Here is a 15,336-nt window from a genome sequence, read left to right as displayed (position 1 = left end):
CGGTATATATTTTCCTTACTTTGCAAAATAATTATCTTTAATGCATTGAATAAGTCTACTCAATTCTAATGTAATTAATTTCAAGTATAGCACCTCTGAAAGGAAATTTTTATTGTTTAGTAAATAATCTGGCACCTGCATATGGCAATATTTCCATAACGAACAATGAATTAAGAAACTACGCCAATTCTTCGTTGGCCGACAGTACATGTTATTAATCAAACTCCTAATCTATGATTCTCTCTATCAAACACACAATGTAATAAAATTACTTAAAGCAAGTATACACAACATGATTTGAATTTCACTACTTACAAACTATCATACTATGTGAACCATAAAATACCTATCATCTGCCAACCACTGCACAATTCCAATAGCAAAAAAGCACTGGCAACCAATCACTGCACAGTCCCAATAGCAAAAAACACTAACACTTGCATTTCCACATGTACAGGGAACAAAAATAATAATAATAATAATAAACTGCCTTGGAAGCCCAACATAAAATACAGCAAATGGCCAATTTACTTGTGAACACTTACCCAAATATAACAGCATTCCATATCATTATATTGTTCTCTGTTGGTGCAGCACTCACGCCAGCAGGGGGATCTTGTTGAAGCCTATAAGAGGAAAAAACAATCATAAAACCTCAACAATGTTAAAACTTAAGAAACAAACTTGACACTTACAAAACTGAGAGAAACACCTATGCACAGGGGGACAGGCAGTGTATTGAGTTTTCAGGATAATGCATCAAAGATCAAAAGTATTGCATTTGAACACATGAATCATCATTTGTGTTTCTCATGATATGAGCTTTTGTGCCAATCATCAGTTGTTCCCCCAGCTAAAATCTATGCTATAGATAAGACTATAAATAGTAATATATATCTCTAGACTAAAAATAGTAGTCTATAAATAAAATATAATTCTTAGGATATGATAATGTGTGGGTATCTGGACTTAAGCAGGCCAAGGGATTAATTTTTCTCAGACAAAATAAATTTCCTTTTGGATGTAATGTCACAACTCTTCATAAATAGTGCATGCTATTTAAATTAACATTGAAAAATGGCCAAAGGACCCTTTGATTTAAATCAGTTAATTCCTGTCTGTTAACCTGCTTATGTATATGGAAAAGATTAAAGGTACATAATACTTCCTCTTCAGACTGACTTGAACTGCTACAGCCTATGAAGTAGAGTTCAGAAAAACTAGGAAATACAAAATATCCTGAAGAATTTACATATGGCAACCAACCATAACTTCCAACCCCAAACCATATGAACTTCTGAAACACACATTCTCTTAGACAAGGTGTATGCTCATCTATCATACACTCCTACAAATATGCACCTACCAGAGAACTTTTTCCAAATACCAGAGCCTTCAGTTCATCTCATTTCCTCGAGGTCTCCGACTGTTCCTCTATAAAATCTGTTCTGGAGAAAAACTCACTATTGAGGATCTTCCTGGGTTCCCATTTCTTCTGGATTGGTAGGTTTGCTCGTCTTTTGAAGGACTTTAGACTTGAAAAGATCGAGACGAGTCCAGTAATTCCTCAGTATATTCTGAGTAATTAATGGTTACCTGCTTCCACAATTATAATCCAACACATCTGCTTTTCTACAGATGAGGAAGGCAAAGGTGATGGTGGTGTGAGGGGGGAGAGAATAACAGCAGGAGTATATATATGGAAGAGGAGGGGAAGAACAATGTGCCTCTTCACCCTCTCATAACCCAGGGCTCTTCCATCCTCTCCCAGGCCAACCATGGATGAAGTAGAGGTAGGTGTCCCCAAAGGACATCACTCAAGGTGGTCTTCAATGGAGAAGAACTCAAAGGCACGGCAGGTGCTCAAGGAAGGTAATGACTCTAATCCCAACATACAATTTACGTGATTTCACAAACCTACTTACCTACTTAAGCACTTTCCTTTATGGGGGTTAGGTGTGCATTAAGTTCTCTCCACTCTCTTTTGTCCTATAGCTCCTTTCCCAACGACTTCTTGCGCCTTCCAACAGGTCTGTCATATTTCTTCCATATCTATTACTTTTCTAATTAATTGTTCCTCATCTCTTCTCATCACATTCCAAACCATATAGATATTTTAAAATTACTATAATAAATTAATGTATCTACTAGTGTTCGATTACAGCTAACTGAACTGTACTGCATATATGTACTATACTTTCATTCAATGTGAACACTATTAATGCTAGAATATGGTATGTAGTACAAATCTTACCATACTGGGCATAATGTCTGTCCATCCATCTGTTATTCAATCATGGCCATGAAACTTGGCAGGGTTATGGTGGGGACCCCTAAGGTGGTTTATAATGGGGTTTCATCCTACTTCCCCCACTCCCTCTGAAGGGGGTGGGGGTGGGGTTGAGAGGGGATTCCCTGAAACGGAGCTGGTTCTGCTCGTGAAACAAGGCTGGTCGTGCCCGTAGACTTAGTTACTTTACGAATTTTCATACAAAATTTCTGTATACTACATATGTTTGCTTGCATCTAATATCAGTAACAGTAAAAGGAGAAAATCTAAAACTGCATTATTTATTTACAATCTGAGCATAAAATGGACAGGAGTAATTTGCAGTCAGATTTGTGGTAATGAAAAGTCAACCAGTGACAAAGAATGAATGGAATCAGAGCATAAGGGATGAGACACAAAAGTGGGGAGAACTCATCAAAAATACCCAACACAACAATGTGAAATGACAATGATTTACTATAAAAGCACTACCTACGAAAACTCCACAGTACCCTACAATAACTACTAAAATTTTCAACTATGATTAACATCTGTTCAGAAATTTTCCTTTACCACACTAGTTATATTTGTGCACTTTTCAGCATACATACAACAAACTAAGCAATAAAATGTGCAAAATATGTATTAAGTGAAAGGGAAATAGTGAAATTACAAAGTAAATTTACTAGTTATACACATAAAAGAAATTGCTGTACGCTGTACATATCAAATAATGAAATCTCCTAAATATAATCACTCTTCGCCATAAATGTCTTAATAAAAATAACAGCCTAACTGGTGGTGAATACTATGTACTCAAGTGTGATACTCAATAAATTGACCAATGTTCATTAAATCTGGAATGCCATCTGGGGAAAGTCTACAGGAATGGGTTTAAAAAACTCAATGCACCATGAGGCCAAAGAACCTTGAAAAACTTAGCGCTGCCTAAGGTGAACTAAACAAGGCATCCTAAGCAGCACTCCTTCTCCAGGGAATATGATAAAAAAAATCTGCTCTACTTATCTTGTAAACTTGTTTTATTTACACAATTTACCATGCATCTAATTAAAAAATTTTAATCTGATATTCATACGTAGCATGGGTTATCTATATCCTCTACGTAATTCAACGAAAGGATAGTGTGAAAGAATAGCTCCCATTTTTCAGTTACCTAAAACATGGCAATCTGCAAACCAATTAACAGTCGTTACAAATCTTAAATGTCAAAAGCAGTGAGACTTTCTATCCCAACTAACCACATCACTACGGCTCTCAAATTTGTAATTACTGTCCAGCACTTTCACTTAAAACTTCACTAACACCAGCCTTACCAGGAGTACTGTAAATTCATAAAGTTTGTTAAGGCATTGCCACACAAAATTTTTGGGAGGCATCTTGTAATGCTGTGCCAACAATGTGGCACCAAACGGGGCTCAGGCTGTCACACAGCCCAAATTACTTTTACACTACATTTACTATCCCTTTCTGTGAATAATTACAATTTTATGCCTACAGGACAAATGAAAGTTTTTCATAGATTTGTTTTAGAAAAGGATGAACTTACACCTTGATGTTAAAATATAACACCCTAACCGTACCAGCTTCATTGTACAGAATTGAATTATATTATTGTCAGCTGGGAACGTGGATTTTTACTGCACAAAAGTTATCCACTTTTGCCTTCACTGCTGGCTGCTTTGATGAACTTGGGTATCACGTTGCAAAAGAATAACAGAAAATGTGAATGTGTGCCAACACATTTATGAAATAAACTGCTCTGTTACCATAACCATCATCCACATTCCTTCTTTCAGTAAGTTTTATAAAATTTAATTTGATTTAACGGCAGCAATGATCGGTAACCAACTCAAACATTTGATAGCAGATTTTCTTCATACTAGACACCTAAGATACTTCTGTGGTAGGGTAGCACTTTTAAAGGATGGAGGAATGAAGAAAGCCATATTTAACAAATATCAGACTACTAATACAAATTCAATTAACAACAGTAGCAATTTGAATCAAAACTACTGGGAGTACTGTAACCTACCCTTCTGTTAATTTAAGGTAACTATCTGTAAAACTCACACATTGCATACTACTGTACATAAAGTTATAAAGGAACCTCAGCCAATGTCTACTCTTAACACCCTCAAAGTGTGAAACTACAAAATTTGGTTAAGAAAATAGTAATAGGAATAACATCAGCTGGGCTACCCAAAAACCAAAGCCTAACCCTGCAATTTCCTCAGCCGACCTTACCTACGTATATTTAGCCAACTCTTAACACAGCTTAATTTATAACTCGCATTAAAATATCCTTTTTTTCTCTCTAGATGTTTGCGTGAAAATAACTTCAGACAAAAATAAGAGCTATACCAGCTTGTGCTGAAGGCAAATCTCCTACATAAAGACCAAGGGTTTGCATATAAAGTTGGCCTTGATCAACTAGGTGCACCTAAATGTTCATTCAGCTCAAGGAAAATCTAATAAACTGGCATTCTTGTATATTTCAATGGTATCTAGGAGGCAACATTTACTGGAAAGTGTTTCATATTCCTTATCCAGTACAATGGCAGCCATTTTATCGACTATCATAAGCTGAAAAGTTTTGAAAATTAATACTTCCAATGTAAGAATTTATAAATTTTATAAAATCTTTGCAATCTTAAAAAAAAAAGTGTTACCAAATGTGAGTGGGCTAAGGCGGCACACTGAGTGAATGCAAAGAATAAAAAAATGATTCAGTCCCACCTTCTCATGACTAGTTGTACCCCTCTTCCTTAAGGAGAGGTTCCAAGGCAGACAACTTCAATTCTTTCATCAACAATAGGACCCACAAACCATACCTTTAGTATTAGTAAAAGCTAAGTAAGGCACTGCAAGTTTCAGCTGGTCAGCCATGGCCTACATTATGATACTTTTGCTGCCCACTGTCCCATCACTACATTAAAACTGTATATGGTTTATCATCTTGAGTTACCAACTAGGGTGCTTGCATAGAAGGAAAGAAATTCACCCAATTTACAAGAAGCTTATATTCAAGTTTACTAGTTTTCAAAGACTATGGCACAGATTCCTTAATTAGTGTAGTACATATAACTTTACTTTTTCTCCACTGCCAATACAGAAATAAAAGAATTTGTTTCTGCTTAGAAATTCATTTCTTGATATAATGTGGTTTGGATCCCACAATAAGCTATAGGTCCTGTAGCTAAGTAACCAATTGGTTCCTAGCCATGTAAATAAAAATCTAATCCTTCGTGCCAGCCTATGAAAGCTGTTAATCAGCTCAGTGGTCTGGTTAAACTAAGATATACTTCACTTTCTACTTTTTCTCCAATGGGTTATGATACTATTTTCTTGTAATTATTTTGCATTTAATCTGTTGAACAATACCGTCCTTATAGATATATATCAAACCACAGAATTCTACAATTCATATTACACAATTTAATCACATACCTCCTTAGTTCTGGACAATTATTTGTCAAGGAAAATTAGTTTGATTATCAGTTTAACGGAACAATATGCATCAAGTTTAAGGAACTGGTTTCATAGGTTTGAAGATTACTCCGGGAGTTATTTTTTTCATCTGGTTTCCTTTGCCAATTCTTAAATGTCTTATCTTAAAAAAGCCTCAGAAGCACAATCTGCATGTGACCATTCGCTCTACTTATATTACAGGTCTAGGTGTCTGCAGAAAGCAATGCTGGATTTTAATTTCACCATAAATGAACGGCATAGTTATGCCAAAAATCAATGGAAAAATTTTCAAAATGCTCAAAATTATCAAAAACATAAACCAGTTAAAATCTCATTAAGAATAGGCTACTATTTACTAAAAATACCAGTGTCCTATGTAGGTCAGGGGGAAATTTGTATTTTCAACAGCACTTCACAAGACCTAAGCACCCTGATATGTATATTTCACACTTTGGGAAAGTTAAACTACCACTGTAATGGGCTAATTAGGCAGGCCTTATCTATACGTAGTACCTATTTCAAAATAACATTTAGAAAATATAACAGGTTAGCTACTGGCAGGCTACAAATCCTCTGAAAATTCCAACCAGAATTTCAAGCAACAGTTAGAGAACTCCAGCCTGTTGCCTCAAATTACTACATGTAACAAAAATTCCCAGCTGTAGGTAATTAATAACAAACAAAAATAGGTAAGAAAAAAATCCAGCCAGAAATACCTATTATAAGCATCAATTAAAATTCTTGCTAGTAATCTATAACAAGCAACTACAAAAATTCCAGCCAGTAGGTGGATTACAAGCAACAAGAATCGAAGTGTTGTTGTAATTGCATAACATTACGCCACACATTGCAACACTTGGAAAAATACGTTGAGTCAACCACTGGTGGGACGTCCCGAGTCCGACCTTCGATAATTACGAGAACCTCTCGCTGTGTATTAACGGAGGAGAAATGCCTTCCACAAATCCTTCGTGTGCACACGCAATACTTTCTAAAAGTTAGACCAATGACGGAGGGGAAATCCCCATACACGCACCAGAACCCCAAATTCATAATAAAATGTCCTCCTCCAGCGACGTCATGACTGTATTTTTAGAAGCAAAAACAAAGGACCAGAAGTCGTCGCTGTACTTGATGGCGACTACTTTTCCCTCGTTGACATTCCAATGGAAATTTCATACAATTGTCTTTTCAAATATGAAATTCGGCCAGTTTCGAGTAGCACAACACGTAATCAGGCAAACGCGGAAATGAATAAAAAAGGGGGCGACAAACGAATATAACCAGGAGGAAAAGTCTAGTCACCCCTCCATTAGACAAATACGTCAATTGCCAATCCATTCTAGGTTTGAACGCATCTAAAATGAACATTAACACTTTACGCACAAATGTATTCAGTCATGTAAGCAAAATCTGTGGGTAACACTGAAGGGGCGGCCATAATAAATCCCACACCATCTTAAAAGGAAGAAGCAGAAACGACGAAGGTCGTCGTCAGCTGATGTATTAAATCCCGAACAATTTTCTTGGTCTCTCACCTCTTAAAATCCCTCATAAGTCGTCTCCTCGCTGGCGTAGACATCTTTCTTACGTTTATTTGATATATTCACTACGCTTCTCACGCTGTGCACAGCTCAACACTCAATAATCGCTTCCTAAAACTGGACGAGACGGATACACACAGCAGCTTTCCCAAAGGGTTTAGATGACGTCATATGTGGATTGATGACATCATGACCATCATACACCAAGAAGAACAAATGAATGTTGGCTCGCTCTTCCCGCCACACTTTCAAAATGTTAAACCGTGCCAAGTAGTCTTTCGCGTTGCTTCTCATTCGGTGCCTAATTCATTTTCATTACAAAGTGTGTCTAATGTGATGAAAATAATTAATGAAAGATGTTTTTCCTGCGTGCAAGCCTTTTGCCTACCCAAAGCAAATTCATTTATTTTCATATGAAACAATGTGACATAGTGTGTAAGGCTGGCTGAAAGGCAAATAAATCTGATAGAATATAACTTACCGCTCCACATGCATATATACTGTCATTAGAATATATCAGAGCTAGGCATTTATCTAATGTCATTAATAAGAATTTGTTGCGGCCTGTTGTCCCATATCAGAATAGAATTTAATCTACACAGCTAAACACATGCCGGTTGCTTTCAACTTTTAATTCAGTCTTAGTACCGGCAAAGGCTCTTGGTTCTTGAGTGACCAGGAAAGTTCACTTGTTTGTCTGTATAAGTAACTTCTTCACAAGATATGTGAAATTTAGCAAATGAATGTTAACTATAAATAGATAATTTTAATGATCAAACATAGCTAGAACATTTTGCCTCAATTGTCAGTTGCAGCCAGTATGCTACATGAATAATTGAGAAGAACGAGAAACTATAGTAATAGAGGGTTGTGTATAAACAATACAAGCTCGTATTATAACAAAATAATATTGAATTACAACTCCCGTCTTGAAAATTGTCGCTATTATACCTGTCCATTAACATTATTTGTATACGGATAAGCCGTGATCACAAGAACACCTTGAATCCTCATTCTATGTATGTAACTAATTACTTTTAATGGTCTCAATTTACGCCCTACTCAGTAACTCGATCGCATTCACATTTGTTGTTAGTTAAATGAATTCCAACGATACAGCTTGTGGTCCTGACTGTTGAGATAGCGCGGCTTCAATTCTGGCTCATCTTTCTTCATAGCTCTTCAAATAACTTTTGAGGAATGTTCCGGTTCATCGTAAAAGCTGACTGATATTTGTAACTTCATTCCTAATCATCAATTGCTTTGTCCTGATGGTTCATGAAAAAGAAGCGAGGAGGAAAAACGAGTGGCATTAACTCCGAACCAAAACGATGCACACGAGTCAGGTCACGGAACCAATAAGAGTTTTCCACAACGAATAGCTGTTTGATTTCAGATATCGTAAATCTGCCAAGTGCTACAAAATTCACGAGTGATTATTTCTTATGTTATTATTTAAACAGAGAATGTGTCGGATCTATTACAGTATTTTGACAAATCTGCGTACGACCAGGAGCCCCCAGACTCAAGGAAATATTACGTAGTCCGTATAGCTATCGATTAAATGTTCTAGAGATGGATAAAACCAGCGTTGGGATGTTGCCTACCCGCGGTATGTCACCTGCATGAAAGAATTCACTGGGAAATGTATCAAGCAACGCTGCAAGACGATAATCAGTCACCGAGGGTATTTCAAAGTCTAGTTTGATCCAAATATTTACATATAAATCCAGAGATACAGGTCGTTGACGCCTGAAGTTCTTTCACCTCATCGGCATGTGGATTCCCGTGGCGAATTCTAAAGGATTTTCTACGTACTGGATAGTGCGTTCTCTCTTGGAATGGTCTATGAAGAATCGAAAAGTTATGGATATTTCCTTCCAGAATATGAACCTTTCAAAATTTCATCATCTTGTGTGTGTGTGTGAGAGAGAGAGAGAGAGAGAGAGAGAGAGAGAGAGAGAGAGAGAGAGAGAGAGAGAGAGAGCGGGGGGGGGGGTGGGGGGGGGGGGGTTGTCATATACAGTATCTCAACTGAGCATTTGCATTCGTACGTGAAAGCGAAATAAACATTAATAGACGAATAAAACATTTAATCGTTCTGTTGCTATGTTACTAGCAAAGGAGAGAGAGAGAGAGAGAGAGAGAGAGAGAGAGAGAGAGAGAGAGAGAGAGAGAGAGAGAGAGAGAGAGAGAGTCCTTTTAAACTTCCCGCTTCGAAATACCAAACTGGTATTTACGCTCACAAATTGCATCAGTCAGCCGACTCGCTTTAGCCTTCAATAATAACCATCTACTTCCTGCATTGGGCCTACAGTGGTAAAAGTTGCCAGTTACTGAAAACATTTATCAGACGATGAAGACTAATCTAAAATTTACATCGTACATGTTTTTACGATGCAGTGAATAAAGACCAAATTCCTCTGAGCAGCTAGGCTTATTGGGTAAACTAGAAGTTTGCTGCATGCCAACTGCGCCACGATTTATCTATTAAATTTATTCCTTTTAAACTTTCCCTTCAGAGACTTTACATGGTCTATATCGTCCCTTAGATATTCTTGCAAGCTTCGTTGGTGAATTCGTTTAACAATTCCTGACCTTGTGTTCGCATCAACAAAAAGTGATCTGTGGCGAGTGATCTAGCGTGTTCAGAGCGAATCGATCCGCACGCGAAATCAAGTGTTGTAGTTACTACGATTTCTGTAATCAAAACAAAAGCGCTGTTGGATGATTCATAGCACCCTCGGTTAATCCCAAGCGGTTTCTGTATGCTGTGAGCAGAGACGAAAATGCCCTGAGGACTATTAAGGGTTATCAAGGGCGCAAAGTTGGGCGTCACAACAGCTGCATGCCCATGTATGTAGGTTCCGGAGGGTAGAGCAACGCGTTCCATGTATGGTGGGTCCTCTTGCGGAAGGGGAGTTTGTCGGGTGGGGACCCAAGCTCCCCCCCCCACCCTAGGGCAGGGTACTAGAATAGGTTATGCACTGCCGTGTGACTGTGGGTGGGGACAGATGCCACATTTTCACGTGCTTGTATTTCGAACTAATGCGTGCTTTGTATGGAAGTTATATAACTCAGCATTAATCGTTTTCACGACAAAACGACGATTTATGCTAGGCTGAGTCATTGTCTAGTTAACTCACAAGCACTTTGTTCGTGTGGTGTTCAACGCTAGCATACACAATACTTTTCATCTACTTCCTCTCTTTCTCGTTAATTTAGATACCAGCTCACTTTCCCCACTCTCTCTTTCTCTCTGTAAATTATGATCTCAATATCTTGAATCATAGGAGGGAAGCAAGAGTAAATCAAACACATGATTACAGTCAATGTGCACAATTAATCAACCTTCATTTACGTCGTAAGAGAATGTGCATTACTTCCTCGCCTCTAAGCGAGTGATGCTAAAAAAAAAAAAAAAAAAAAACTGTCCAAGTTATCTTTAATTTTTTTTTTTTTATGCAGAAGCCCTTGGGTTAGGAAGCCCAGCACTAAGAGAAAGAACAGAAGTCAGGGAAACAGAAGAAGGAAGTAACAGTGAACGAAGAATGCCATCGCACTTAGATTAAAATTGTCCGGAAATCTTGGAGGGAACCTAAATGTATCTCATGCAGTTCGTCCAGAATTCCTCTCGATGGTTTTTGTAAGAATTATATTAATCCTAGGCATAAGTTTGTATGTACGCATGACTCAACTTAAAAGTGCTGAATCACTGATGAACTCCCCGTGCAGTAATGTCCAAAATATCAGCCTTTTCATACACTTACAACACAAGACTTATCATTAGCATGTCAAAACTCCTCTACACACTAAGTCATTCTCCCCAGGCCTTCACGGGGTCTCGAGCCCCAGGATATAAGGTCCTTCCGTTCCAGTATTTCATTACGTCATCTAAAGCCCTTTCCAGGTCTTCATCTCCCCCTTTCTTACCAATTCTATGTCCAAATAAGCCTATGGCAGCCCTTTTTATCCGAGTCACTTCTAAACTTCTTGACAAAAATTGCCTCTTAACCAACACATCCACACACGCTGTCTTCTTTGTATATAGGCTCCCATTTTTCTTCCCCTGTCACTCACTCTGTCATATGTCTTACTTAGCGATCAAAATCCTACTGTACTCTTTCCTGATACCGAAAGTATTGTTATACCCTTGCCTTGTGAATAATACTGTTGCCCCGCATAATCAAAGTGGGCACGGGGTCTGGCACCCGGACAAGTAGAAACTGCCACACAAGAAGACTATCACAGCAGACAACCGCATTATATATATATATATATATAGATATATATATATATTATATATATATATATTATATATATAACTATATATAATATATATGTGTGTGTGTGTGTGTGTGTGTGTGTGTGTGTGTGTGTGTGTGTTAATGTAGTGTGCAAAAATGATACACTGTATAGTCGAAAAAACTCCTGTTACCTGGAAAAAATTTTAATTTTTTTTTAATGCAACTTTTAAATGTCCTAGATACACTAATTTTCAGATTTGTAAGCACCCAGCGTGTAAGTATTCGTTGGAAAGAATGAATTCTCTGGAGACAAATTATTCTAAGAGTAATTAATAATATATTTTGAGGATAATTATGTTATGAGAGTGCGTCACTGTAACGGAGAAACACAAGGTCTTCCGATAAACATTATGATGACTCCCAAGCACCAGCATTCCTTCAGGAGGCTGAAGAGGGTATTACTTCATGCCATCCCAACATGCGGGTCTTTCTACAAGTGTAGAAAAAGGAGCAAGCTCATAATTGTAATTATGATTAACATTTTTCCAATACAATCTTACCATAAATTTATGTCTAAATACATACATGGATTATTCCTTTCATACACTTTTTTTTCTGCATGCATATAGCCATATATTTTTCAACTAAAAAACGCTAAGATATCTATGCGTCACTGCAACGTACATCAATCCATTATTCTTAACTCATAATTCCGGTTTACATGATCATTATTTTAAACAAAATGGACACTGGAATGTTCTCCTTTTTCGTTTTTATTTCAGTAAAACACTATTTTACCCAGACAGAAGTTTCCCAGTTGAAAGTTGATCCTAGTAATGCAGTAGCCAAGTGGTGTCAAGCTCAATTTAAGCTTGCTAGGGAAAAGATCGCGCCCAACATACCCACCAGTTCATCCAGCTGTAAATGGATAACAAACTCTACTAGGATCAAGAAAAAGGGCGTGGAGGTTGCAATCTCACCTCGAAAGACTTGCAGCACAAGCCCCTCCAAAGATGAAACTACAGTGTAGGGTAATACACACACACACACACGCACATACATACATACATGCATACATACATAATACACACACACACACACACACACACACACACACACATATATATATATATATATATATATATATATATATATATATATATATATATCTAATCAAACCAGCAGGGGAAATTAAAAGCAGCAGTACCTAGCGCTTTCGTATATTCTTGATACACCTCATTTTTTCCTGCTGGCTCTTGATATACAATCTTATGTGTTACTTTTGATCGTATAATATATATTATATATAAATAATAATAATAATATATTCCCTGAGAGCAATTACTTTCTGGTGAATAATACCAAGTGTAATTCCTTCTATGTATTGTCTTTTGTCATAACAGCTGTTTTCACACGCTGTGGTGGCTCTAGAGAACGTCCTCTAACTCACAATCTGGTTTTACAACGTTTTTTTTTTTTTTTTTGTCTTGCGAAGGGAAAAAGTCACATCAATGGCCTTAACTGGGAGTGGTTAAAGAAGTAACCACTTCTTGCTCTGATAGACAATACGCTGTTGCTGAATGGTACAGCTATAGATATAGACACGGTCTAGGACTAGGTACATACTCTCTCTGCGGTGGGTGCCAACCACAGACCTAGCAAAATAAGTTTGAGTCAGAAGCTGTATCACTCAATCATTCTTTCTGCTTGGAAATAGACAACCTGCTCTTAATCCCAATCGACAGATTTCTTACTGCAACAATAAATCACTGATTCCTACAAAAGATTCTTGATTCCAACAATAATGGTTCCTGCTACAGATTACCGATTCCAAAAACATATTCTAGATTTCTACAGCACTCTTCGATTCTGAAAAAAATCCATTCCCATTCCATAATATTCTAAAGACCAATGGCAGAAACCCTATTTCAGACTGCTACTCGTTACAACGATTGAAATTCCGAAAACAAGGTAATCAGGGATTATTATCTTTGCCAAAACTCTGTCGAGTACCAAATTCCGGAAATTCTTATGATGATATGCTGGATAAGGAAAAAAGGGGATATTAATATAATAATTATTATAATTTCCCTCTGGAGAAAGGCTAGAGTGAGTAAAAAGAAGCCCCACAACTTGGGCATATATGACACTAATCTTAAATAGGACTAACGTTGAAGTTGACATTTCTCAAAACTTTTAAGCTCACCCTCCATAATGAGTTGAGCTGGTTTTCTAATAAACAATTTTGATAACGGGAACTAAGCTAGAAAAGCTGAAGTCTTTTTCTTACTAAGTCTGGGGCAAACAACCACTGATTATTAATATATCCTGCCTATATATATATATATATATATATATATATATATAAATATATATATATATATAGATATATCTATATTATATATATATATATATATATATATATATATATATATATATATATATATATATATATAATAATGTTGTGCAGCAGTTTCTAATGTGTTAGTCAAGATTATTTCATACCTCCTCGGGTGCAATTGGAATTTATGAGTAACCTCGGGGTTCCAGGCCGTAATTCGACGACTTTAAAAAATATTCTTTGAACTAGATTGAGGGTGTTTGTTTATTCGCGGGACGCGCCTACATTTAATTAAGAATAACTCCAAATGACAAAGTGCATAGAATCAAACTTGTTCAGCATACCGAGATCTACCCAGAGAGTAACTTACCTGGCTAGTTTATGTCAAATGAGACAAATCCAACTGATCAAGAGACAGATGTTTAATGGTACATTTTCTGAAGCTGTAGAACTACTGCTCTGATAGTAGTCCACTACTCCAGATCCTCGACCAAAAGACAATATCTTAATTCATTGAAGATAAATGGCGTTAAAGTAGTTATATATATATATATATATATATATTATATATATATATATATATATAATATATATACTATATATATGTGTGTGTGTGTACTATGTATGTATGCATGCATGACTGGATGTATATGTTCTATATATAAAAGCGTAGTGTTTATTTATCTTCTTGCTCTAGTTAACCTCAGGTAACTACAATTCCACTACAAAGAAGCTTGATATGGACCTCTGAACTAAGACGACCAACAAAGATGTTAGATGGATTTGCAAGAACATCTACTCAATGTATATGTCCACTGCGTACTGTACGTAGTACAATGTTTCGTAACTTGATACTACCCCATTTACTTTAGAAGAAAGTACACATACATTGCAACATTCTGTTTGAATACTTCAACTTGAATGGGAAATCAATTTTATCTCAAATATGCAAAGTAATGCTATGAAAATTAAGATTTTGTGATGAGCGATTACCTGGCAAACAAACGATAATATAACTTACATATATCTGAGATAAGTATTTGTGCAATTTTTTCTGGTAGGCATACATAGCTACAGTAAGGTAAATTGTATAATGACATCGTGTCTCACAATATATAAGAATTACTGATAGTAAATCATTGACCCGTATTTCCCACTTTCCTTAGAACACTTACTTAGTGGATTTGGACCAGTGTTCGTTTCCCGTGAAACAGTTTTTGCTATTCTGTTTTTACGACTGTTGAGTATTTGTGATTGAATAAAATTTAGACAACATAATAAAATGTAAAAAATATTATATAATAAAGAAATATAGTTGATTTGGCCGTAAATAGATTTCTTAAATTATTTTGCCATTCTTAATCCGATATCAAAAGACTCGAACGCCGGTGTTGTCAGATGTTTTGCTGATGGGTTGTGCCACGTAAAGTCGTGTAAGGTGAGCAA

General features: G+C 36.6%; 2 protein-coding genes across 2 annotated transcripts in view; one reads left to right on the top strand and one right to left on the bottom strand.

The window, feature by feature from the left end:
- Nucleotides 1–7,480, bottom strand: part of LOC135225717 (ubiquitin-conjugating enzyme E2 A) — a 28,847-nt gene extending 21,367 nt beyond the window's left edge. The window contains exons 1-2 of the mRNA XM_064265085.1: nt 7,297–7,480; nt 546–626 (exon numbers count right to left, since the gene is read on the bottom strand). Coding sequence (XP_064121155.1) covers nt 546–626; nt 7,297–7,340 — 125 coding nt within the window. The 5' untranslated portion in view covers nt 7,341–7,480. The remainder of the gene's footprint in view (nt 1–545; nt 627–7,296) is intronic.
- Nucleotides 7,481–15,176: 7,696 nt separating this feature from the next.
- LOC135225712 (trafficking protein particle complex subunit 12-like) overlaps nt 15,177–15,336 on the top strand; it is a 135,699-nt gene continuing 135,539 nt past the window's right edge. Inside the window, exon 1 of the mRNA XM_064265080.1 lies at nt 15,177–15,328. The gene's annotated coding sequence lies outside the window, so the exon portion shown is untranslated. The remainder of the gene's footprint in view (nt 15,329–15,336) is intronic.

The sequence above is a fragment of the Macrobrachium nipponense genome, chromosome 13 (genome assembly GCF_015104395.2).
Source record: "Macrobrachium nipponense isolate FS-2020 chromosome 13, ASM1510439v2, whole genome shotgun sequence".
In the NCBI taxonomy this organism is placed as follows: domain Eukaryota; kingdom Metazoa; phylum Arthropoda; class Malacostraca; order Decapoda; family Palaemonidae; genus Macrobrachium; species Macrobrachium nipponense.
The sequence above is the reverse complement of the archived record's forward strand: the minus strand, read 5'-3'. Positions and strand labels throughout refer to the sequence as shown.